The 20,220-nt window shown below is 41.4% G+C and overlaps 1 protein-coding gene and 1 pseudogene across 1 annotated transcript; both read right to left on the bottom strand.

The window, feature by feature from the left end:
• Positions 1 to 3,819: 3,819 nt before the first annotated feature.
• Positions 3,820 to 5,727, bottom strand: LOC123743210 (fatty acid-binding protein, adipocyte-like). Its single transcript, XM_045719240.1, has 4 exons — positions 5,550 to 5,727; positions 5,272 to 5,444; positions 5,029 to 5,130; positions 3,820 to 4,025 (listed from the first exon to the last, which is right to left on the bottom strand). Exons 1-4 carry the CDS (start codon positions 5,620 to 5,622, stop codon positions 3,972 to 3,974), a joined length of 402 nt encoding a protein of 133 aa, XP_045575196.1. The 5' UTR covers positions 5,623 to 5,727; the 3' UTR covers positions 3,820 to 3,971.
• Positions 5,728 to 17,391: 11,664 nt separating this feature from the next.
• On the bottom strand, positions 17,392 to 19,819 carry LOC106606170 (hairy/enhancer-of-split related with YRPW motif protein 1-like; annotated as a pseudogene).
• Positions 19,820 to 20,220: the final 401 nt, after the last annotated feature.

Here is a 20,220-nt window from a genome sequence, read left to right as displayed (position 1 = left end):
AGTTGAGTAGGGGTGGACAGGGACTGGTAAGTTGAGTAGGGTTGGACAGGACTGGTAGATTGAGTAGGGCTGGACAGGGGACTGGTAAGTTGAGTGGGGTGGACAGGGGACTGGTAAGTTGAGTAGGGCTGGACAGGGGACTGGTAAGTTGAGTATGGGCTGGACAGGGGACTGGTAAGTTGAGTAGGGGCTGGACAGGGACTGGTAAGTTGAGTAGGGGTGGACAGGGGACTGGTAAGTTGAGTAGGGGTGGACAGGGGACTGGTAAGTTGAGTAGGGGTGGACAGGGGACTGGTAAGTTGAGTAGGGGTGGACAGGGGACTGGTAAGTTGAGTAGGGTGGACAGGGGACTGGTAAGTTGGAGTAGGGGTGGACAGGGGACTGGTAAGTTGAGTAGGGGTGGACAGGGGACTGGTAAGTTGAGTAGGGGTGGACAGGGGACTGGTAAGTTGAGTAGGGTGGACAGGGGACTGGTAAGTTGGAGTGGGGTGGACAGGGGACTGGTAAGTTGAGTAGGGGGTGGACAGGGGACTGGTAAGTTGAGTAGGGGTGGACAGGGGACTGGTAAGTTGAGTGGGGGTGGACAGGGGACTGGTAAGTTGAGTAGGTGTAGACAGGGGACTGGTAAGTTGAGTAGGGGTGGACAGGGGACTGGTAAGTTTAGTAGGTGTAGACAGGGGACTGGTAAGTTGAGTAGGGGTGGACAGGGGACTGGTAAGTTGAGTGGGTTGGACAGGGGACTGGTAAGTTTAGTAGGTGTAGACAGGGGGACTGGTAAGTTGAGTAGGGGTGGACAGGGGACTGGTAAGGAGAAGAAAAGGGAAAATGGAGTGAAAGAGTAACAAAAATGTCAGAGGAGTGTGTGCAAATGTGTGTGTGTGTGTGTGTGTGTGTGCGTGAGTGTGCATACATGTGCGTGTGTGTCCTTGGTCTTATTCAACTTGGCTAGGTCAGCTTTTCATTAATCAGGACAGATTGCTGCAGGAGCAGGCTGCAGGAGCACCACCCATGGTCATAATCATTCACTAAAACCCCCAAATCTTTCGGAGAATTTGGCCCCCAACCTACTGCCCCAGAAAGCCCTAATTAAAGGAATTAGGTGCACTTGCTTAGACTGGAAGTCTGTGTCTGTGTCCTAAATGGCACCCCTATTCCCTATTTAGTGTATTTCTTTTGAGCAGAGCCCTATGGGCCCCCCCTATGGGCCCTAGTCAAAAGTAGTGCACTATATAGGATTGGCTGCCATTTGGGATGAAGTCTTGCATCCACAACAATAAGCCTGTTACAGATGAGGAGAGGTCACAACGTAGACCTTAAACTGGGATTTGGCCTCCCCTCTAGACCTCCCCATACACTCCCCAGCCACTCTGATACTTCCCCTCTCCTCAAATGGCACACTATTCCCGTTGAGTAGCACTACTTATGACCAGGACCCATAGGGCTGTGGACAAAAGTAGTACACTATATAGTAAATAGGGTGCCATTTGGGACGTAACCTAGGACATCACATTCCATATAGATTGTCCTTTTGTGTTTGACTATTAACAGCATACCAAGGGACCCCATGACATTTACTCCTCAGTTGTAACCCTGCTGGTTTCAAAGTGTGTGCAAGAGAGTGTGAGCTTTTTGATCCAATAGTTATGTGCATACTTGATACATTTAGCAAACACGATGTTCGAGGAATAGGTTGCTTTTGGTTTTCAAGAAACCCTCCCGGATGTGTTGACTGAACTATCAAGTGTGTGTGTGTGTGTAACCAACTAACTTGCAACTGTAGTGACGCAATCATGACAAATCAACACTTAGTTTCAAAAAGGCCATGATATCAAGTGTGAAAAATCTGACCATGAAGCAAAAGACAGTTGGTCTTCTCTCAAGGTCTGCATCCCAAATGACACCCGATTCCCTTTATAGTGCATTGGGCTCTGGTCAAAAGTAGTGCACTATGCAGGGAACAGGGAGACATTTGTGATGCAGAAGGTTAGGCCCGGGTCAAAAGTAGTGCACTATGTAGGGAATAGGGAGCCATTTGGGATGCATTAAAGGTTAAGGTTTACAATTGCATCTCAACCAAAAGAGCCAGATACAAAAATGTGCCCGTCATTCATTCATCAGTCTAGCTCCATTAGGCAGCAACAGCAATACTAATCCAGTGGTATTACAACTTTAATACTCAGAACTTACTCCGTTCATGAACAAGAGACTGTTAATGCCAGCGTTCGAAACCAAGCGGGAGGTGGGATGTTACCAGTTGTGAAGCCATAAATACCAGTTGGATGCATTCACGTGCTTTGAACTCGTTGAGGAACGCTGATTGGCTAACGGCCAACAAGCTACGTAAACCATAATCTAACGTCAGAGGTCAGCATGTGGGAGAAGTGAGAGCTCAGGATTATAGAGATTCCCACTAGTAATTACCAGTTGGAAGGCCGTTCAAATGGATTTTCCCCCAGTCGTATGTGGTAAACTCCCACTTAGTTACGAACGCAGCATAAGGCATCATATGTCTAATGGGTGCTGGAAGGCTTTGAAGAGGCCTGGACAGTACTCCCTCTGGTATTATGCATTCTTATTGGAAATTACATTTTTTGGGACCTGTTGACAATCTCCTTTGGACCAATCTTTCCAGGAGATTTGTATTTGGTTAGCCCATAACAGTATGGCGATATTGGTCAGTCTTATGGGAGACGGCATAACCTTTACTTTGACTACATTGCTCTACCCAGATGAGCACCCCATTCCATAGAAGCGCCGGCACGTCTAAACTTGTCTTGAAATGTTACCATTTCTGGTCTTGGGTTTACATGCTAACCTAAGTATCAGCTGTTAGGGCTAATTCCTCCCAGAGGTAGGCCTACAACAGAACAGCCAAACGGAAAAAGGAACTACTATGTAGAATGTAAGCCCATAATCATTTTTAAAATGGTCAACTTGGCACCTGTACTTGTAGTTTGAGAATTACATTTTGGCACCCAGCCTGGGTAAGCTTGTGAATTATTTCCCACCCACGATGAATGGATTTAGGATTCAGCAGGTTTCCTACGGTAAATTCATTTGCAGTGATGAATCCCAAATTTTGACAAGGGCCCTTAAGGCTTGTGAAAACTAGTGCACTGTTAGCTTTATAGAGTGCCATTTTGGGAGACATCCAAGTGAGAGGAACACTCAAGTCGGACCTTTCCTAGAGACACTTGGAAGAAAACGGCATTGATGCAGTCATAACAGCACCACTGGGCAGACACTTGATCCCAGTAATCAAATTCAGAAGCACCTGAATTGTGCTGAAAAGTTTACAGCATAGAACAGCCCTGAAAGGGAAAATAAATTCATCAATACAGGTTTTAAAGTTCAGTAAATGTCTAGTTAGCAGCAAGCTGAATATGAAGGCATCCAGGGTTTAGTTGCCATGCCACTGCTCAGACAATTGTGGCAATACTTCATATTCCTCAGTGGTTTAGGAGTGGTGATGGCCTAGTTTCACAATAAAGAATCATTTCCCCACTAGTCAGTCATGTCATTTTTTTTTTACATAGTATTGTAGACAAAAGGTCCGTTTTTGGACATTCTACTTGGTCACCAGTCCTCAAAATAGGTACATTGTGAAGTCGCTGTATTTTGCAGTGAACACTTAGTGTAACTGCTCTCAAAGTAAGCTAACATCAATTTATTGGGCAAAAATTGACAATGAAATGTATAATGTTAGCATCACCTACAACCAAAGTACTCAGCATAGACCTTCAGAGATTTGCCAGTTTGTAATCCACATGGATTAAGTTCGATAAACTGGCCTATATATTGAAATGAAGGAAATACCACTTTTCACAAAGCACAACAATTGACTTTATTGAAAGCTTCATGGGCTTTTGGTACCAATTGAGTAGTCAGTGAATTTAACATGGTAGGTATTGAACAGATAATATGCATGTTTTTGATTTGCTGGTGGGGGTCTTCAATTCAGCAGACTGGAATCACACCTCTTTCTCATAGGTCCTCAGCGCCACCACATCATCCATTACACATTTCTGGAAAGAGAGCAGTACACGCTTTAGGTCATGCAATGACCACATGTCAGAACCTAGAACTCAAAATGTAATGACACATTCAGTGATGAACAAACCACCAAATCATCCTGAGTGCGTCAATTAGTCGTTGTAGTTCCACTTAAACTGCAGTCTGAATGAGCCAAACCACACTAACTTCCTTTAAACTGAAGGGCATTATCACGTAAGCTAAATGTGACAGGGTAGGAGTTAAAACGTCAAATATAAAGGGACCTGACAATGTTGGGCAATGAACAGAGCGTAGATAAGTTAACAGGTTTTATACAACGGTGTATAAACCCTGGATGACTGACCAGGGGAACTGTGTTGATGCCACTGTGCAGCCACCTTAGTACTCAATCATAAAATATGTTGGAATCTATAGTCATTTATTCTAGAACAGACACATTATGTGCGCAAAATAGTGCATTGTAAAATACTTTAGGGAAACGGATGTTACTGTCCCCACTACAGCCCCCTCCAAAAAAACATTCCATTAAAATACTGTAGAATTCCATTCATTCCTATGGAGGACTGCTCCTACTGGATAGTGCCAATATGGCGAACCGGTGGCAGCAAAGCCTCGCAATGGCAATGCCAACACATGCATCAGCAATCCCGGGTTTATGTAAGTCATTGCTTTTATTAGCATTCTCGATTACCAATTAATCCTTTAGTTTTAAATTAACTAGCGTGTTTCACATGACTGCAAGTGCTCATCAAGCCACGCTTCCCAGCCAAAACTTTAAATGGCATTTTGAACACGTTCGCGCGTAAAAACGCGTGCCATCCTTGCTGGTACCCCGGGAGAACGCAATTTGCAAGAGATGGATGACAACGTGTATTGCATAATGATGACAACATGCAACATTGAACAATATTGTAATATCAAGCCGTGGACATATTCCAAAATACTCGTATCAAAAGCGCATATTTTATATCCAACCAAGCAGAGATGGGAAAAGCAATAGAGACTAAACCTTACCGCAATCAATTTTCCATCTTGCAACTCCCGCTCGAGCGTGGTAGTCTTGCCGTCCCAAGTCTGTTTTTGCACCAGTTTTCCGTTCTCAAAGGTCATCAGAGTCTGGAAATAGAGTAGTGTAAGGAGGGCACATGACTCCAACTTAAGTTTAAAAAAGTAATATATATATATATATATATTAATCAATTGGAAACCACACTACTGTAACAACCGGCATGTCTATGGTGTGGCTTCTGCACCCACCTTGGTTTTCCTGTCATCTGCAGTCATCTCGTCGAATTCTTCATTCAATTTAAACTTGGTCTCTGTAGTTTTGAAAGTGCTCTGGGATTTCATTGATATTACACCGTCGTCGATGCTGAACTGCAAATTGGGCTTCGCCATATTCCCCATCTGCCGAGTAGCAAAGCCCACACCTATGAAACAAGGGGATATTTATCTAGCCAACTTTAGTAAGGTTCTAGATCTACATGCAACATCTTTCATTAAAAACAGCTTTATTTTAAAAAGTAAGACTTTACCTATTGCCTTCATATATTCATCAAAATTCTCACTGGAAGTCATCTTCCAAGTTCCAATGAATGCCTCGACCATGTTGTAAATTTGAGCTAATCGCTACACAAACCAAGTTAACTGACAAACGCACACAGCTTCGACTAAACAATAATTACATCTGGGCCCGTTGTCATATTTGAAGCCTCCCCTAGCACGTGCTTACCCATGCAAGCCAATCAAGTGCTATATCTGGTGCTTCCATGGAAACAGAGAGGATGAGGGGCGGGGAATAAATTATTTTCGGGCAGGGGCCCAGACTGCACTGTCTTTGGCAGGGGTCTTCAGCCTTTTCTTACCCAGGGACCCCTTGCCAGGCAAACCGGAGACCAAGGAACCCCAATCACATGTTAGCAAAAATCTATTTTAAAACATCACGTACTGTATCTTGTCTTATCATCAAGTGAATGATCATGTCAAGAAGTAATCAACATTTTCAAATGAATAGATTTGGTAGATAATGAAAAACTATTTTGACCTCAACACATTATAGCCTAATTGGAAGAGAACATGTAAACCCTAACATAGCCAATTAGCTAGAAAGGTAACTCCAAAACATTTTCACTAAGAGCAGCTGTTTAGCTGGTTAAATAAAGATTAAAGACAACAAGAACATGTTGACAAAAATGAAGTCAAGAAAGCCTACCAGCAGCCAGCGGCCCTTGGAGCAATGGTAGCCTATTATAAATATTATTATAAATAATATATTCTCCTCTTTTCTACTGTGGGTATGTAATACACATTTTGTTTATTCCATTATTGCTAGCGATATTCATAAAAACATGAAATAAATACAAATATTTGTAACTTTTTTAATTTATTTTAATATATACACTACCATTCAAAAGTTTGGGGTCACTTAGAAATTCTTTAAAGAGAGGTGGGAGGCCGGGGTGCACAACTGAGAAGTGGACAAGTACATTAGAGTGTCTAGTTTGAGAAACGGACACCTCACAAGTCCTCAACTGGCAGCTTCATTAAATAGTACCCGCAAAACACCAGTCTCAACGTCAACAGTGAAGAGGCGACTCTGGGATGCTGGCCTTCTAGGCAGAGTTGCAAAGAAAAGCACCATTGTACGAGATCTTCAGTTTCTTGGCAATTTCCCGCATGGAATAGCCTTCATTTCTTAGAACAAGATACATTTACATTTTACATTTACATCATTTAGCAGACGCTCTTATCCAGAGCGACTTAACAAGTTTCAGAAGACAGGTGTTTGTTTAAACAGCGAGTAGCAGCAGTGCACAAAAAGGGAGGGGGGGTCAGTGTAAATTGTCCGGTGGCGGGCGATTTTATTAATTGTTCAGCAGTCTTATGGCTTGGAGGTGGAAGCTGTTGAGGAGCCTTTTGGTCCTAGACTTGGCGCTCCGGTATCATGCAAGACTACAAATCCCTGCAAGCTCCTGCACGTCATCTCTAGCTGACATCTTTGCTAACAGGTATTGTGTCAATTTAAAAAGTGTAAAAGACAGTTCACAGAATTGTCAATTTAAGTACAATTTTCCAATTAATTCATTTATTCATTACTACATTTAGCTAACAATATATAGCTAATCCAGAGATTCTTACCTTTGCTTCGTTTCGGCAGTCTCGTCCAGATCATCATGGCATGTGTAGTTTATGATAGACACATTAGCCGCTAGTTAGCATTTCATTTTTGGGTGGTAAATACAGGCACATTTATTGATAAAAGTCACCTTGTCCAATAGAGATTTACACGGTTATCAAAACGTCACGCCACGTAAGCCTACACGAAACACAGCTCTTATTTTAAGTGTATCTAAAATCCCCTATGTGAAAAATGAATGGTGGGGAAATTATTGGAACCATTTCCTTGATTGACCGCTAGTTTTTATGGGTATTAGGATTCATACTGGGGTGCTCTATCTCCACCCTGCAAATTCTATTAAATTCTGTTACTTTCTGTTCTATTTTGTTTTGTTCTGTTCTATTCTGTTTTGTTCTATTGTGTTCTATTCTGTTGTATTCCGTTCTATTCTTTTCTATTCTATTGTAAAGCAGTGAGGTCCATTGAGCCAGCAGATGGAGCCAGTGAACACCATATTGAACGACATTCCACGTCTTTATTTATTTTTCACAGAAAAACTCCATATTTTCATCCAACAAAGTTTGTGTGACTGAGTAACAGATTGTAAAGAACAGGGAGGGAAGAAAATTCTTGATGTACCTGCATGGTTACTGTTATTAGCATGATTGTCCTTTATGTACGCTGAACAGTTCATGACTCCAGGTCAAATAAAATACATTTCAAAATAGCTTTTGAAGTTTTGTGATTGTATGTTTATAAATGGTAGAATATGGCTCTTTTTCATTTCCTGAAAAGTTTCAGTTTTGGAGATATTATGTTTTTCTTTCCGCTGGGACGCTATAAACCTTACACTAATGATTTGGCTGCAGCAAGTCTCCATCACTAGTTTTCTACTGCCACCCAATGGTCTCTAGTGGATAAATTGCATACTACCACAGCAGGAACTAAAGGGCACATTGAGTGATTAAGTCCCAAATGGCAACCTATTCCCTACTGTACACTACTTTTGACAAGAACCCCATAAGCCCTAGTCAAAAGTAATCTGCTGTTGTCTACAGGCTTCAGTATGTGTCATCCAGCTGTCATCTACACCTCAATCTTGGTCCCACTATAGTCTCCTGCCCAGACCAGACCATATTAGTGGGTTCAGACCAGAATATATTAGTGGGGTCAGACCAGACTATATTAGTGGGTTCAGACCAGACTATATTAGTGGGTTCAGACCAGACTGTATTAGTGGGGTCAGACCAGACCATATTAGTGGGGTCAGACCAGAATATATTAGTGGGGTCAGACCAGACTGTATTAGTGGGGTCAGACCAGACCATATTAGTGGGGTCAGACCAGAATATATTAGTGGGGTCAGACCAGACTATATTAGTGGGTTCAGCCAGACTATATTAGTGGGGTCAGACCAGACTATATTAGTGGGTCAGACCAGACTATATTAGTGGGTTCAGACCAGACTATATTAGTGGGGTCAGACCAGACTATATTAGTGGGGTCAGACCAGACTATATTAGTGGGTTCAGACCAGACTATATTAGTGGGTTCAGACCAGACTATATTAGTGGGGTCAGGCCAGACTATATTAGTGGGGTCAGACCAGACTATATTAGTGGGGTAAGACCAGACTATATTAGTGGGGTCAGACCAGACTGTATTAGTGGGGTCAGACCAGACTGTATTAGTGGGTTCAGACCAGACTATATTAGTGGGGTCAGACCAGAATATATTAGTGGGGTCAGACCAGACTATATTAGTGGGGTCAGACCAGAATATATTAGTGGGGTCAGACCAGACTATATTAGTGGGGTCAGACCAGGCCAGCCGATATGAGTGGAGTCAAGGTGCATTGATGATTTCCTCAAGGATTTCCTTTTTAATCACTTACTAGGTATTCATAGAGGCAACAATGGCGCTAAAACAAAGTTAGGAGACTGTGTCTCAACCAACCCTAATCTCGTCAACCCAGAACCAAAATCTTGCATCTGTCCATGAGAGATTACAACCAGTCAGCCAGACAGTAAGTCTCAGCTATATTACTGTTAGCTACCACTTTTCTCATATATAAAATATATAGTACATGCAGATGTAGGATCTTAATTTGAGCCAGTTTGTTACAGCAGGAAAATAATCCTGCAGCAACAGGAAATGTGAATTATTATGTGGATTATAATTAATGGACATTTTTGTAGGTGTTGATACCTTTTTTGTAGGGCAAATCAAGTCTGAAATTTCAATGTGGAAATTACACACTTTAGAAGTCTTTAAAACTCAAATACACTATAAGTTTGCATTTCCTGCTGTGTAGGACAATGGTCAGCAACAGAAGAGTGATCAAATGAAGATCCTACATCTGTATGCTTCTCCTTCATTCACCTAAAACCAAGAAAGAAACTCAGTTGAAAGTGATAAATGATTTGAGTTGATTTGAAGTGATGTGGGAAGTGGACAACATACTCTAAGCCCCACAACAGTTTATAGGTAAGTAAGACTTTACCTATTGCCTTCATATATTCATCAAAATTCTCACTGGAAGTCATCTTCCAAGTTCCAATGAATGCCTCGACCATGTTGTAAATTTGAGCTAATCGCTACACAAACCAAGTTAACTGACAAACGCACACAGCTTCGACTAAACAATAATTACATCTGGGCCCGTTGTCATATTTGAAGCCTCCCCTAGCACGTGCTTACCCATGCAAGCCAATCAAGTGCTATATCTGGTGCTTCCATGGAAACAGAGAGGATGAGGGGCGGGAATAAATTATTTTCGGGCAGGGGCCCAGACTGCACTGTCTTTGGCAGGGGTCTTCAGCCTTTTCTTACCCAGGGACCCCTTGCCAGGCAAACCGGAGACCAAGGAACCCCAATCACATGTTAGCAAAAATCTATTTTAAAACATCACGTACTGTATCTTGTCTTATCATCAAGTGAATGATCATGTCAAGAAGTAATCAACATTTTCAAATGAATAGATTTGGTAGATAATGAAAAACTATTTTGACCTCAACACATTATAGCCTAATTGGAAGAGAACATGTAAACCCTAACATAGCCAATTAGCTAGAAAGGTAACTCCAAAACATTTTCACTAAGAGCAGCTGTTTAGCTGGTTAAATAAAGATTAAAGACAACAAGAACATGTTGACAAAAATGAAGTCAAGAAAGCCTACCAGCAGCCAGCGTCCTTGGAGCAATGGTAGCCTATTATAAATATTATTATAAATAATATATTCTCCTCTTTTCTACTGTGGGTATGTAATACACATTTTGTTTATTCCATTATTGCTAGCGATATTCATAAAAACATGAAATAAATACAAATATTTGTAACTTTTTTAATTTATTTTAATATATACACTACCATTCAAAAGTTTGGGGTCACTTAGAAAGTGGGAGGCCCGGGTGCACAACTGAGAAGTGGACAAGTACATTAGAGTGTCTAGTTTGAGAAACGGACACCTCACAAGTCCTCAACTGGCAGCTTCATTAAATAGTACCCGCAAAACACCAGTCTCAACGTCAACAGTGAAGAGGCGACTCTGGGATGCTGGCCTTCTAGGCAGAGTTGCAAAGAAAAGCACCATTGTACGAGATCTTCAGTTTCTTGGCAATTTCCCGCATGGAATAGCCTTCATTTCTTAGAACAAGATACATTTACATTTTACATTTACATCATTTAGCAGACGCTCTTATCCAGAGCGACTTAACAAGTTTCAGAAGACAGGTGTTTGTTTAAACAGCGAGTAGCAGCAGTGCACAAAAAGGGAGGGGGGGTCAGTGTAAATTGTCCGGTGGCGGGCGATTTTATTAATTGTTCAGCAGTCTTATGGCTTGGAGGTGGAAGCTGTTGAGGAGCCTTTTGGTCCTAGACTTGGCGCTCCGGTATCATGCAAGACTACAAATCCCTGCAAGCTCCTGCACGTCATCTCTAGCTGACATCTTTGCTAACAGGTATTGTGTCAATTTAAAAAGTGTAAAAGACAGTTCACAGAATTGTCAATTTAAGTACAATTTTCCAATTAATTCATTTATTCATTACTACATTTAGCTAACAATATATAGCTAATCCAGAGATTCTTACCTTTGCTTCGTTTCGGCAGTCTCGTCCAGATCATCATGGCATGTGTAGTTTATGATAGACACATTAGCCGCTAGTTAGCATTTCATTTTTTGGGTGGTAAATACAGGCACATTTATTGATAAAAGTCACCTTGTCCAATAGAGATTTACACGGTTATCAAAACGTCACGCCACGTAAGCCTACACGAAACACAGCTCTTATTTTAAGTGTATCTAAAATCCCCTATGTGAAAAATGAATGGTGGGGAAATTATTGGAACCATTTCCTTGATTGACCGCTAGTTTTTATGGGTATTAGGATTCATACTGGGGTGCTCTATCTCCACCCTGCAAATTCTATTAAATTCTGTTACTTTCTGTTCTATTTTGTTTTGTTCTGTTCTATTCTGTTTTGTTCTATTGTGTTCTATTCTGTTGTATTCCGTTCTATTCTTTTCTATTCTATTGTAAAGCAGTGAGGTCCATTGAGCCAGCAGATGGAGCCAGTGAACACCATATTGAACGACATTCCACGTCTTTATTTATTTTTCACAGAAAAACTCCATATTTTCATCCAACAAAGTTTGTGTGACTGAGTAACAGATTGTAAAGAACAGGGAGGGAAGAAAATTCTTGATGTACCTGCATGGTTACTGTTATTAGCATGATTGTCCTTTATGTACGCTGAACAGTTCATGACTCCAGGTCAAATAAAATACATTTCAAAATAGCTTTTGAAGTTTTGTGATTGTATGTTTATAAATGGTAGAATATGGCTCTTTTTCATTTCCTGAAAAGTTTCAGTTTTGGAGATATTATGTTTTTCTTTCCGCTGGGACGCTATAAACCTTACACTAATGATTTGGCTGCAGCAAGTCTCCATCACTAGTTTTCTACTGCCACCCAATGGTCTCTAGTGGATAAATTGCATACTACCACAGCAGGAACTAAAGGGCACATTGAGTGATTAAGTCCCAAATGGCAACCTATTCCCTACTGTACACTACTTTTGACAAGAACCCCATAAGCCCTAGTCAAAAGTAATCTGCTGTTGTCTACAGGCTTCAGTATGTGTCATCCAGCTGTCATCTACACCTCAATCTTGGTCCCACTATAGTCTCCTGCCCAGACCAGACCATATTAGTGGGTTCAGACCAGAATATATTAGTGGGGTCAGACCAGACTATATTAGTGGGTTCAGACCAGACTATATTAGTGGGTTCAGACCAGACTGTATTAGTGGGGTCAGACCAGACCATATTAGTGGGGTCAGACCAGAATATATTAGTGGGGTCAGACCAGACTGTATTAGTGGGGTCAGACCAGACCATATTAGTGGGGTCAGACCAGAATATATTAGTGGGGTCAGACCAGACTATATTAGTGGGTTCAGACCAGACTATATTAGTGGGGTCAGACCAGACTATATTAGTGGGGTCAGACCAGACTATATTAGTGGGGTCAGACCAGACTATATTAGTGGGTTCAGACCAGACTATATTAGTGGGGTCAGGCCAGACTATATTAGTGGGGTCAGACCAGACTATATTAGTGGGGTAAGACCAGACTATATTAGTGGGGTCAGACCAGACTGTATTAGTGGGGTCAGACCAGACTGTATTAGTGGGTTCAGACCAGACTATATTAGTGGGGTCAGACCAGAATATATTAGTGGGGTCAGACCAGACTATATTAGTGGGGTCAGACCAGAATATATTAGTGGGGTCAGACCAGACTATATTAGTGGGGTCAGACCAGGCCAGCCGATATGAGTGGAGTCAAGGTGCATTGATGATTTCCTCAAGGATTTCCTTTTAATCACTTACTAGGTATTCATAGAGGCAACAATGGCGCTAAAACAAAGTTAGGAGACTGTGTCTCAACCAACCCTAATCTCGTCAACCCAGAACCAAAATCTTGCATCTGTCCATGAGAGATTACAACCAGTCAGCCAGACAGTAAGTCTCAGCTATATTACTGTTAGCTACCACTTTTCTCATATATAAAATATATAGTACATGCAGATGTAGGATCTTAATTTGAGCCAGTTTGTTACAGCAGGAAAATAATCCTGCAGCAACAGGAAATGTGAATTATTATGTGGATTATAATTAATGGACATTTTTGTAGGTGTTGATACCTTTTTGTAGGGCAAATCAAGTCTGAAATTTCAATGTGGAAATTACACACTTTAGAAGTCTTTAAAACTCAAATACACTATAAGTTTGCATTTCCTGCTGTGTAGGACAATGGTCAGCAACAGAAGAGTGATCAAATGAAGATCCTACATCTGTATGCTTCTCCTTCATTCACCTAAAACCAAGAAAGAAACTCAGTTGAAAGTGATAAATGATTTGAGTTGATTTGAAGTGATGTGGGAAGTGGACAACATACTCTAAGCCCCACAACAGTTTATAGGTAAGTAAGACTTTACCTATTGCCTTCATATATTCATCAAAATTCTCACTGGAAGTCATCTTCCAAGTTCCAATGAATGCCTCGACCATGTTGTAAATTTGAGCTAATCGCTACACAAACCAAGTTAACTGACAAACGCACACAGCTTCGACTAAACAATAATTACATCTGGGCCCGTTGTCATATTTGAAGCCTCCCCTAGCACGTGCTTACCCATGCAAGCCAATCAAGTGCTATATCTGGTGCTTCCATGGAAACAGAGAGGATGAGGGGCGGGGAATAAATTATTTTCGGGCAGGGGCCCAGACTGCACTGTCTTTGGCAGGGGTCTTCAGCCTTTTCTTACCCAGGGACCCCTTGCCAGGCAAACCGGAGACCAAGGAACCCCAATCACATGTTAGCAAAAATCTATTTTAAAACATCACGTACTGTATCTTGTCTTATCATCAAGTGAATGATCATGTCAAGAAGTAATCAACATTTTCAAATGAATAGATTTGGTAGATAATGAAAAACTATTTTGACCTCAACACATTATAGCCTAATTGGAAGAGAACATGTAAACCCTAACATAGCCAATTAGCTAGAAAGGTAACTCCAAAACATTTTCACTAAGAGCAGCTGTTTAGCTGGTTAAATAAAGATTAAAGACAACAAGAACATGTTGACAAAAATGAAGTCAAGAAAGCCTACCAGCAGCCAGCGGCCCTTGGAGCAATGGTAGCCTATTATAAATATTATTATAAATAATATATTCTCCTCTTTTCTACTGTGGGTATGTAATACACATTTTGTTTATTCCATTATTGCTAGCGATATTCATAAAAACATGAAATAAATACAAATATTTGTAACTTTTTTAATTTATTTTAATATATACACTACCATTCAAAAGTTTGGGGTCACTTAGAAAGTGGGAGGCCCGGGTGCACAACTGAGAAGTGGACAAGTACATTAGAGTGTCTAGTTTGAGAAACGGACACCTCACAAGTCCTCAACTGGCAGCTTCATTAAATAGTACCCGCAAAACACCAGTCTCAACGTCAACAGTGAAGAGGCGACTCTGGGATGCTGGCCTTCTAGGCAGAGTTGCAAAGAAAAGCACCATTGTACGAGATCTTCAGTTTCTTGGCAATTTCCCGCATGGAATAGCCTTCATTTCTTAGAACAAGATACATTTACATTTTACATTTACATCATTTAGCAGACGCTCTTATCCAGAGCGACTTAACAAGTTTCAGAAGACAGGTGTTTGTTTAAACAGCGAGTAGCAGCAGTGCACAAAAAGGGAGGGGGGTCAGTGTAAATTGTCCGGTGGCGGGCGATTTTATTAATTGTTCAGCAGTCTTATGGCTTGGAGGTGGAAGCTGTTGAGGAGCCTTTTGGTCCTAGACTTGGCGCTCCGGTATCATGCAAGACTACAAATCCCTGCAAGCTCCTGCACGTCATCTCTAGCTGACATCTTTGCTAACAGGTATTGTGTCAATTTAAAAAGTGTAAAAGACAGTTCACAGAATTGTCAATTTAAGTACAATTTTCCAATTAATTCATTTATTCATTACTACATTTAGCTAACAATATATAGCTAATCCAGAGATTCTTACCTTTGCTTCGTTTCGGCAGTCTCGTCCAGATCATCATGGCATGTGTAGTTTATGATAGACACATTAGCCGCTAGTTAGCATTTCATTTTTTGGGTGGTAAATACAGGCACATTTATTGATAAAAGTCACCTTGTCCAATAGAGATTTACACGGTTATCAAAACGTCACGCCAGGGGTAAGCCTACACGAAACACAGCTCTTATTTTAAGTGTTTCTAAAATCCCCTATGGGAAAAATGAATGGTGGGGAAATTATTGGAACCATTTCCTTGATTGACCGCTAGTTTTTATGGGTATTAGGATTCATACTGGGGTGCTCTATCTCCACCCTGCAAATTCTATTAAATTCTGTTACTTTCTGTTCTATTTTGTTTTGTTCTGTTCTATTCTGTTTTGTTCTATTGTGTTCTATTCTGTTGTATTCCGTTCTATTCTTTTCTATTCTATTGTAATGCAGTGAGGTCCATTGAGCCAGCAGATGGAGCCAGTGAACACCATATTGAACGACATTCCACGTCTTTATTTATTTTTCACAGAAAAACTCCATATTTTCATCCAACAAAGTTTGTGTGACTGAGTAACAGATTGTAAAGAACAGGGAGGGAAGAAAATTCTTGATGTACCTGCATGGTTACTGTTATTAGCATGATTGTCCTTTATGTACGCTGAACAGTTCATGACTCCAGGTCAAATAAAATACATTTCAAAATAGCTTTTGAAGTTTTGTGATTGTATGTTTATAAATGGTAGAATATGGCTCTTTTTCATTTCCTGAAAAGTTTCAGTTTTGGAGATATTATGTTTTTCTTTCCGCTGGGACGCTATAAACCTTACACTAATGATTTGGCTGCAGCAAGTCTCCATCACTAGTTTTCTACTGCCACCCAATGGTCTCTAGTGGATAAATTGCATACTACCACAGCAGGAACTAAAGGGCACATTGAGTGATTGAGTCCCAAATGGCAACCTATTCCCTACTGTACACTACTTTTGACAAGAACCCCATAAGCCCTAGTCAAAAGTAATCTGCTGTTGTCTACAGGCTTCAGTATGTGTCATCCAGCTGTCATCTATACCTCAATCTTGGTCCCACTATAGTCTCCTGCCCAGACCAGACCATATTAGTGGGGTCAGACCAGAATATATTAGTGGGGTCAGACCAGACTATATTAGTGGGTTCAGACCAGACTATATTAGTGGGGTCAGGCCAGACTATATTAGTGGGGTCAGACCAGACTATATTAGTGGGGTAAGACCAGACTATATTAGTGGGGTCAGACCAGACTGTATTAGTGGGGTCAGACCAGACTGTATTAGTGGGTTCAGACCAGACTATATTAGTGGGGTCAGACCAGAATATATTAGTGGGGTCAGACCAGACTATATTAGTGGGGTCAGACCAGAATATATTAGTGGGGTCAGACCAGACTATATTAGTGGGGTCAGACCAGGCCAGCCGATATGAGTGGAGTCAAGGTGCATTGATGATTTCCTCAAGGATTTCCTTTTAATCACTTACTAGGTATTCATAGAGGCAACAATGGCGCTAAAACAAAGTTAGGAGACTGTGTCTCAACCAACCCTAATCTCGTCAACCCAGAACCAAAATCTTGCATCTGTCCATGAGAGATTACAACCAGTCAGCCAGTCAGTCAGCCAGTCAGCCAGACAGTAAGTCTCAGCTATATTACTGTTAGCTACCACTTTTCTCATATATAAAATATATAGTACATGCAGATGTAGGATCTTAATTTGAGCCAGTTTGTTACAGCAGGAAAATAATCCTGCAGCAACAGGAAATGTGAATTATTATGTGGATTATAATTAATGGACATTTTTGTAGGTGTTGATACCTTTTTGTAGGGCAAATCAAGTCTGAAATTTCAATGTGGAAATTACACACTTTAGAAGTCTTTAAAACTCAAATACACTATAAGTTTGCATTTCCTGCTGTGTAGGACAATGGTCAGCAACAGAAGAGTGATCAAATGAAGATCCTACATCTGTATGCTTCTCCTTCATTCACCTAAAACCAAGAAAGAAACTCAGTGGAAAGTGATAAATGATTTGAGTTGATTTGAAGTGATGTGGGAAGTGGACAACATACTCTAAGCCCCACAACAGTTTATAGGTAAAACACATGGATCCTGAGCATTGATCAAAAAATATGTTTCTTCTTACAAACTCAGTTTATTGGTACAAAAATATTACAAAACATTTTTTTTCAACTTTGCTTTCTATATAAAGCATGTTCGACAATCCCATATAGACATAACTAAAGTGTTAGCAGATCCAGTTCATGTGTAACTCTATTTATGCTATGTTGCGGATGTCTTTGTTCTCTTTCAAAGCTGCAGGAGTTATATTTTTACAATATTATATTTGACCTACAAATACCCCAAAATCCTTCTCTTAGTGCACTCTGATAATAAACTAAATGAAATCAGTTAGTGGTCATGAAACAATAGTCAGTCCTTTCCTACCTTGGAGGCCATACCTGGGCTCACAACAACATTTAACATTAATTACTCATAAAAACATATAGGATAGAACACTATGTTATCTATGTTCCTTTATACAGCAGTACTGACCAAGGGAGGTGGCATTAGCCTACCCCATCCCCCTCATTACCAGAGGGAAAAAACAGATGAGACAGCCAGGTACTCCTGCTGGGTTTGTGGAGTGTTGGCGGGAGGCAGATTGGCCGGAGGCAGGTTAGCGGGAGGTGGGGATTTTAGCTGTTGCATTCCGTCCTGATCACAAGAGTTCAGAAGGCCCCGATCTCTGTCCCCCAAGGCCTGTAAGGCTGATTTCTCAGGGCTGTGGAGGAGCCTGCTGAGTTGAGGGCTGCCGGGGACACTAGGGGAAAAGTACTGAAGGAGAAGGCAGACAGGGAGGAGAGGGAGGAGAGGAGGGGTGGTTGTTGGGAGAGCTTGGAGGCTGAGACTGGCAGGGCCAGCCCCAGGGGTAGATTGTCATTGGGGGCACCCTGAGTGCCTCTGAGGGGGCCGTCACACTGAGTCTGGAGGTAACTGAGGTATCAGTAGAACAGGGGGATGACATGGAGGAGGAGATGGAGCAGGAGGAGGGTGGGCTGCTGGTACTGTGGGGGGCTAGTGTCTGTCCCTGGGGGAGTGGTAAGAGGAGGGGTGTTGCAGGTGGGCGGAGGGAGTCCTCAAAGCGGAGCCCCAGGCTAGTTGTCCAGGGTGTCCAGTCAATCCAGTGTGGATGTCACTCTGAGAGGCGTAGTTGTTGAGGTGGGAGACCAGGCGTACGCGGAGTGGCTCAACACTGTTCCAGCCCTCCATGATGCTTAGGTAACGGGCCGTCTCTGACAGACACTCCCTGAAGCCCAGGCTGCGGTAGTCCTTGGCCAGGGCATGGGCTTCAAAATACACTACCAGGAGAGGGAGCCAGAGGGTCAGGAACAGGAACTACAAAACATAGGAGTATACAGAGCACTACAGAACTAGAGGAACAAAAGGACATGGAGACACTTGGTTCTTATTCTGTGTTGGAGCTTGGAGGATATGCCTAGTTCCCTACAAATATGCAGAAGTTTTTCTAGAAGTTTCCCTATCACAACATATTTTTTACAGGCTTTCATCATAAATCAAATCTTTGTATTGTTTTGGTATTGACTCACCTTGTCCGCTGGCAGCATGTATCATCTTCAAATGATCCACAGTAATCTGCAAAATTTCAGCTTTTTCCAATTTTGACGATCCCTATGACAAAATATTAGATTGTGTTACTTGTAAAATAACACAGTCCTAACCAAAGATGTAGAAAAGGCGGAAGTTGACTACTGAGATTAATATAATCTGAATCCAATAGGTTTGTATGGTATATGCAATTGTACTGTAGCCTACCTGCTTCTCAAACGCACTTGGCACAAGTCTTCTGAGATCAGTCAGGCTGTTGTTGATTCGGTCACGTCGCCGTTTCTCAATAATCTGTGGATGAGCGCGAGGTATAATATGATGTTGGGGTCTCCGGCAGCATATCAAGGTGATGGTGAACCTCAATAATGGCAATATTTGGTGCGTAATTACGCAAGAGAAATGTAATACTCACTCCTCTGCGTCGTTTTCTGGCTTGAGTTTGAGTGGTTTTCGGGGGTGACATCAAGTCATGCGGAGAGTCAAGGTTTCTGAAATAATCAAAGTAATTTTCATTTAGTTTCAATAACATATTGGTGACGATAGGCTACTGTCACGCATAGCCTTTTTTTTCAAGAGAGATACACTGTGTAGAGATGCGTGATTTAGATTAGCACACACAAAAAATACACATTAGGCCTATATCAGAATGACAAATAAATTGATTTTATAATAAAAAAAAATGTTTCTTCCTATTCTTCATAACTGAATTTTCAACATACACATTTTCGTCACCACTGTCCTTCTCCACTTCTATATTGTCATCAAATTCGCTATCAGATGAACAGCTGTAATTGTGATTTCGTCTCATTTTGCTCCAGAATCCCAAATAGCAATATTCTGTATAGACTGTCCCTCAATGTGAACTCCGCAAATCCTGCGAAAGCGACGTGTCCGCGCAACTGTTTAAGGTCAAGCCTTGTTCTCAGGGTTTTATTTTCAGACCATGTAGCTTAAAATGAGAGGGGTGGGGAATAGGCGGGCTCTGAAAGTACTAAGCCTATTAAAATGAAGCTAACGTTTGAGTGACATGTTTTGTTGTTTTCGTTCAATGAGGGCGGGGCCTCTCTGGATGCCAGTATGGGCGACACAAATATAATCCGTAGACTCCAAATGTAGGCCTACCATTAGTTAAAGATGGACTAGGCAGAAATCGCTCAGCGATTTCCTGGTCAAATTCTAATAGTTTGCCTAATTTCAGTTTACGCAAACGACCAAATGTTTTATTTTATTTCATACATTTTTTTGTACCCTTATTTTACAATGTAAATTTACTGAGAACAGGTTCTCATTTACAGCAATGACCTGGAGAATAGTTACAGGGAGAGGAGGGAGGG

This window comes from Salmo salar, chromosome ssa05 (genome assembly GCF_905237065.1).
Source record: "Salmo salar chromosome ssa05, Ssal_v3.1, whole genome shotgun sequence".
NCBI classification, from domain to species: domain Eukaryota; kingdom Metazoa; phylum Chordata; class Actinopteri; order Salmoniformes; family Salmonidae; genus Salmo; species Salmo salar.
This window is presented reverse-complemented; position numbering and strand designations above follow the sequence as displayed.